General features: G+C 32.6%; 1 protein-coding gene across 1 annotated transcript; it reads left to right on the top strand.

Moving 5' to 3' along the window:
- Nucleotides 1–3,549: 3,549 nt before the first annotated feature.
- On the top strand, nucleotides 3,550–6,996 carry LOC133692077 (uncharacterized). Its single transcript, XM_062112760.1, has 5 exons — nucleotides 3,550–3,702; nucleotides 4,629–4,698; nucleotides 4,823–4,920; nucleotides 5,584–5,900; nucleotides 6,320–6,996. The coding sequence occupies exons 2-5, from the start codon at nucleotides 4,690–4,692 to the stop codon at nucleotides 6,748–6,750; spliced, it is 855 nt and encodes a 284-aa protein (XP_061968744.1). The 5' UTR covers nucleotides 3,550–3,702; nucleotides 4,629–4,689; the 3' UTR covers nucleotides 6,751–6,996.
- Nucleotides 6,997–7,203: the final 207 nt, after the last annotated feature.

Raw genomic sequence — 7,203 nt, 5'->3', positions numbered from 1 at the left:
TTTTTTTATTAAAAATAAAAAAAAAGCATTTAGCATTTCTGTTTATGATACTTTAAGGGTAATTCAAATGTTTTTTTTTATAAAAAATAGAAAGTATTTATAAAAAAATTATTTAGGATACTTTAAAGGGTAGTTTATTTTTTATTATTAAAAATAAAAAAATAATAATTAGCATTTCTGTTTAGGATGCTTGAAGAGTAGTTTAAATGTTTTTTTATAAAAAAAATAATTGTGCTGGCACTGTGTACATAAAGTATTTGCACAGTGGACCTCACTGTTGATGTTTAGAGGACCACGAGGGGCTTTGTTTTTTCTATTTTTTATTTCAAAAATTATTGCAGCGTGCTGGGTCAAGGTACGGACATCTGACCCAAGTCTATTGGGTCTGGTCTGGCCGCTAGACCCAAGACACTTATAATATTCTCTGTATTTTTAATATTTTTTTTACATTTTAATTTATTCTTGTTATTGACCCGCTATGAAGCACGAGCAAATCTGCTAACTAAACTTAGAGGAGAAGTTATTGTAGTCCGAGACTCATCTTTCTATTCATTGTAATAATGTAATTTCTAATTTCCCTTTTTTTTAAAACAAAAAAGAAGAAGCAAAGAACTAGGTTTGGGAGGTGAGATTGTCTTCTTACCATTACACAAATATATCTAACATATTGAATAAGGTTATATTTGTTATTTTCTTTTTTAATGCATGGTAAAATTACAACTTTAGCATTGGAATAAATAATCCCGATGCTTTTGACTCGAGGGTGCTTTTGTTAGTTTACTTTTTCAAAATAATATAATTACTTTAGTGCTTTTGGAGACAAAAATGATGCAACTCTCTCATAAGATTTTTTTGATCATTTTACATTGACTTTGTTGTAGATCATGAGGTGTGACTTTTAAATATTAAATCAGGTTTAGAAGGTTTGTCTGAGTTTGTTTATTTGCTTTTATTTTTTTTTCGATGGAGTTTTCTTATATTGTATACTTTTTTTTTTGGGTTTTTCTGTTGTTATTTTTTGTGTTTTGCCTTTTATTGAGTTGACCCTTATAATTTTCTTTTAATTTCATCCATGTTATTTTTTAATCTATAAATTATTTATCAAAATGTCGCACGTGTGCGGCGTTACGACGAATATTCCACTTCATCGAGGTATCTATCTGGCAAATATGGAAAGACAATGAATTCTTATCTTTTATCAGTGAAAAGCGGAAAAAGAAGTCGCCACCTAGTATTTTTGTCATTAGAAACCCTAACTGATCTCAAAGATCGAATACGGGGGCTGGTTGCGTAAAGGAAATGTATTAACACCCCAAATACGCCCTACCTAAGGTAAGCTGCATTGTTTAATTGTTTGATAACAAACTAAGGTCGTGTTATATTTCTTAATTGTTGATCTATCTAAGGTTTAAGAAAAGTCTTCTCCGTAAGAAAATTTTTATCTTATCAAGTAAAAACCTATCCGTTCTAATATCTATATAAAAAAATTACCTTTTTAATATCAAAAATACGTTTTACATATAAATTCGTAATCCCAGATACTAAAAGAAAACAAAATATTTTTTTGGAATTTTTGAAATATTAGTCTAGTTCTCGTAACTCTAATAAGCTTGTTATTAAAGCCAAAATACATGCTAAAACATATTTTTGAATTTTTGTGTTTTCTGTATAAAAAAATGATATGATTTTTTTTTATCTTTAAGAGACTTGGGCCGTATGTATGAAAACAAAATATTTTTTTTGCAATGCTTTGATGAAAACCAGATATTTTAATACCAAATTTGTATCTTTATAATATAAAAATACAAGCCAATATTAAGCAAAATTAATAAAAAAATATGTGGGTAAATCATAAATTTTTGAAAGGATTTTTCAGAATTTTTGAATTTTTTAAATATATAATATCAAATATTATAATATTATAATATCATAAAATATATGGGTTGGTCCACCCAAGCTAACTAGGTCAGACTCAGCCTAAAAGGATTGGGTCGATCTCGGCCCAACAATCCTCTCTGCTTCTTTGGTCTGGGCCGGACCTAGCCCAGACATCAGGGTTGGGCCAGAACCGGCCCGACAAAGAAAAGGAAGGGGGGTTATTTTCCCCCTCCCGTCCTCCTGCATGCAGACGAATATATCGTTCTGCATGGAGGAGGAGATGAAGACGAAGGAGACGTTGGAGGGGAAAGAAAAGTTACTTGGCGTGGAGATGCTTTAGTCTTTTAATTTGTGACTTATCTCTAATTACACCCCTGATTGGCTTTAAACTTTCAATTCTGTTCAATTTCACACCTGAAGAACTTCAATTCAAGCCCGAGGTTTTAGCACCCATTTCCCTTTTGGTTATTGGTTTTGAATTTATTCAATTTGACTCTTAATTGATCAATAAACTTTTAATTTCTTTAATTTGACTTCTGATTTAGTTAATTTCAGTCTCTCTATTTATGCACATTTTCCAGTTTGGTTTCTGGTTTTGGATTTCTTCAATCAAGTCCCTAATTGGCTATAAAACTTCAATATTTATGCAATCAAGCCCCTGATTTGACCAAATCAACTCTAAAACAAAAATTCTAATTTAACCCCAGACTTTAATTTCTTCAAATTAAAAGCCCAAATTGACTTAAAAATTAAATTTTCTTGCAATAAAACCCTTCATAAATTCAATTAAACCTCAAATAGAATTTAATTGAGTCTATAAATATTTGTTTTTGGATATTTCTTCTTCAAATTGAATTTTTTTCGTCAACATGGCTCTTCATCTATAAAAAATATACTATCAAATTTTAATCTTTGAATTTTTGAGTCTCCTCAACCAATTTCAAACCATTTTCTGAGCACTCCGACATCCTCTTCTCACTGTTATTATTTTTTGGATTTTTTTTTTATTTTTAGTCCGAATATTTTTTTTTGATTTTTAGAAGAGAAAATGTGAATTTAGAGAATAATTCAAAAATAGATTATGACACAAACTATAATTTTCTTTCAGTTTCACCTCTCACGATTTTTTTATCTAACAAATTTGTTATCTATTTTGTTAATTACCATTTATTTTGTATAATTTTTTTTTTCAAATCTCATCATCCTTGCGCTTTTTTTTCTTATGAAGTTTTACCCCTATTCTTTTTGTTATTATCTTTTATCTTTGCAAGTCTTTTTATTAATATTTTTTCAGAATTTTATCATACAAAATTCAATATTAAAAATAAAAATAAAAATAAAAATAAAAATAAAAATCTAGTTTGATTAACTTAATATTTTATAATTTCTTTGTTATTTTTAATTTAAATTAAACAAAACCCTTATGTGCATTTTATAAAGTTTATATCTAATAAATACATTTCACTATTTTTTTTAATTGAAAAAACTTTAGAATTGATAAAAAAAAACTTTCGTCTAAAGTAAAAATGCTACACACATCATCGTTCCATATGTCAACTTCTAGTGTTTGAATTATATTTTTCATTTCATTTCGTTCTATAAAAAAAAAACGTGAGGAGGAAAAAACGAACCACCGACCGAATCCACGTGTCGAGCAAGAATTGGCGAGGGAGTTCTAGAAACTCATAGAAGAAGATGAAAAGAGAGGAAAGTTCTCGATTCGGAGGTCAATTGTATGGTATAAATTCCTTCCCCTGCCTTTCCTTGTATGCATCGTCGAGGCCAGGCAGAGAGGCTTTTCCTTAAAGTCGTACCTTTCATAAGGTAATCCTTCGGTGCCTTCTCTCCTCTCGCGTCTTCATTTTTCTTTGATTTATTTTGTTTCTTCTTTTAAGACTTGAATCTTAGGTTTAATTGTACGTAGATGCGTTTCTCTCCGTTGTTTTTGGCTCTTAGATTTTTATTTTTAATTATTTAATTTTTTCTTGTAGATCTGTGTAATTTTGAAGTGCTGCTGTTTAATCTTTTGTTCTAAATGACGATACGATTTTCTGTGTTTTTGTTTTCAATTTTTATTTCATTAATGAAATGAATTTAGGGTTATACTTTTATTTTTCTTCTTGTAAACTCTAGAATGTAGCATTGTGGGAACTGGGAAGTCCTCGTGCACTCGTTCGAGAAATTATTAGGTATACTGGGAGTTTAGGCTCTGTTTGCTTCTACGTTGCGGTGCCGCTGTGTTTTTTCCACCACAGATTTGAAAGTATTTAATATATAATATAATTTTGCTTTTAGAAACTCAGTGAGAAAAAGTTATAATTTGAAGTTATTTTTTTAAAGTTATAACCGTAATATCATAATGTCAAACATACACAAAAGAGCCGTTTGAAATTGTGTTTCAAATAGTATTTCTATAAAAATTGATTTTTTTTTTGTTAAAAATTAATTTATTTTTATATTTTTGGATTTTGGAGTGATGATATTAAAAATAAATTTTAAAAAATAAAAAAAATATTTGATGTATTTATGACCGAAAAATATTTTGAAAAACAATCACTACAATACTCTCAAATGCTATCAAGAATTCATGGCCCCATCTTCATTTGAGAGTATCGGGTGCAACTTTGGATATACCGAAGAAGTCTGACATTTCAAGTTATACCTTGAATTTTTTGTAAATTGGTATTGCTAATTTTGTATCATATTGGTTTTAAATGAATGCTTGTGCTGTTGGATTTTGACTGGAACAGATTATCATTCATTGGTTGACAGAACTTTTTGCTACTTATAGTCGGTGAAATATTGTGAGAGATGGCTGAGGTAAGATTTTGTCTGTCATGCTCTTTGTTTTTCATTGCATGTTGTATTAGAGGTATGCATGTGAGTTGTGGCAGTGGTTTTTTGCATTGGTTATTGAGTCAGAACTTTGATTTACTGATGGTAGGAGGGTTACAAAGTTACTTTGAATGTGTATGATCTCAGCCAAGGATTGGCACGGCAACTCTCGACAGCGTTTTTGGGGAAGGCTATTGATGGAATCTGGTAAGTTTCTCGAATGAGAATGATGTGTTGAAGATCTCGGATGCTTGAAATAACCTCCTCTGCAGTGAGCATGTATCTTGTACTTACTTTAATATAAAGTAGAATGCGAGTAGTGTAATTGGAATTTGAGCTAACCTCATTTTACGATACAAGTGTTGAGGTGGATAAGTGAAGACTAACTGTTTTGGTGGGTATTTGTGCTCTTTTTCCCCCTTATGGAATAATTTTAACAGTTTAGAAGTGAATTATGTGCATGCATCCCTTGCTGGGGAATGCCTAAGTGGCTTATTCAATTCATTTTTTAAATGGGCATTTATTTTTAATATATATATAGATGGAGAAGGTTTTGTTCTATCATTGGCATCTTCTGCCCTTAATCATTGATGACGTACCCAATTTAGCTGTATTTATATTTTAAAACTGTTTTGAGATATGAAGTAAATATGAACTTATTTTTTTCTTGAATTCTACTATGTATTTTTTGGAATTCCTTCTTTGATAACTTGTAAACAACATTTGGTACATTGTGCAGTCTATTATGCAGGGATGTAAAATGATCCTGAACTTCATTTTATTAAAGTCTTGCATGAGTTGTTATGAACCTTCAAGCTTTAGTGTTATGTGGCTTTGTATCTGACTTTATTGTTTTGTATTTCATCACAGGCACACAGGAGTTGTGGTGTACGGTAATGAATACTTCTTTGGGGGAGGTATACAACATTTGCCTTCTGGAACAACTCCATATGGAACGCCAATTAAAGTGGTTGATTTGGGTATCACACATGTACCCCAGGATGTATTTGAAGAGTATTTGCAGGAAATTAGTTCCCGTTACTCTGCTGAGACTTATAGTTTACTTACTCACAACTGCAACAACTTCAGCAATGAGGTTGCCCAGTTTTTGGTGGGTGTGACCATTCCAGAATATATTATTCAGCTACCCAATGAAGTCATGAACAGTCCAATGGGTGCTCTTATAAGTGAGTTGATCTAACTTAGTCTTGATTATGCAAGTCATTTACTTTCCTTATTCTGTTGAATCGAAATACAGATAGGGTGAGAGAGAGTTGTTCAATGAATTACCCTGATTCCTTTTCCTTTCCCTTTTTTTTGTTTTGTTTTGAATTTTGAATGAACTAGCGCAGGTCCATAGATGCTCTTTAACCCCTTTTCTTAATTCTCTAGGAGAAAAACCGTCTTTTGGGGTCATATAGCTGTAAATGACTTTCTTTTAGAGAACTTAGTAATGTGTTATGAAGTCTCAAATATCATGGTGGGTGGATTCAGACTAGATTTTGTCTGCCGACAAGGCTCATGCTAGTGGATAGCGATTGGGCATGCAAGTTTACTGCCCGTGGCATTTAACTCTTAACATACCATGCTTATTTTTATGTTGTAGTGCCCATGATACAAAATCTGGAGTCAACACTGAGAGCAGGGGCTGTCCCGCAAGTTCCACAATTCAGGCCTCCTTCTATGGCGCAGTCTTCACAGACTGCAACAGTTACTGTTGATAAATCCACGGCCAGTGGTCCTAGCCCTTCCACAAAAGTAATCGTTAAAGAGGCTGATGTCAAAGTCAAATCTGTTGATACCAAACCAAACGAGACATCGGACACTGTCAAATCTGCAGAAGCCAAGGGGAAGACTACAGTCAATGGAGGAGATCCTCTTGGGGATGCACGAAACAAAGTACAGGAGGAGATTGGCCGTGAATTTGCTGTGATCATGGCTACCGGCACATTTCGTGCAAGCGAGGCAGCAGCTTTAGCTACGAAGAGAGTAATGCAAAGATATGGTCATCTAAATGCTGCAATGCCACAAAGCTAGAAATTGTGAAAGGGGATAATTTTAGGTGGCGTGGTGGCTGTCATATGTTATAAGTCGCCACCACAATGATAACCTGATGATGAGATCTCATCTCTTGTGTAAGCAGATACTGTTAGGCCTGCACCTGATTGGAGGCCCGGGATCTGTTTTCCTAGTCAATATTTGTGGCTAAAACAACACGGCACATTGCCTGAACTTAACCATTGGATAATCTTTCTGCTGGTCAATATTTGTTACTTATTTCAATCATTGGTTTGGTTGGACTTCACCTGAATGTGACGGGTGCTGGTGTTTGTGGCTATTGCCAATGCGCTCGATGCTCAGGTGTTTGGTTGTGTAAACAGTTCCGTAGCGTCCGATTTGGCTCTAGGCTAAGCATGTTTTCAAATTAAAGCTGATGGGATTTGATAGGATAAATTCTAGTCGATTTGATGAAACAACTTAAGATCATCT

This window comes from Populus nigra, chromosome 4 (genome assembly GCF_951802175.1).
Source record: "Populus nigra chromosome 4, ddPopNigr1.1, whole genome shotgun sequence".
Lineage (NCBI taxonomy): Eukaryota > Viridiplantae > Streptophyta > Magnoliopsida > Malpighiales > Salicaceae > Populus > Populus nigra.
Note: the sequence above shows the minus strand (reverse complement) of the source record. Positions and strands in the feature narration are given on the sequence as shown.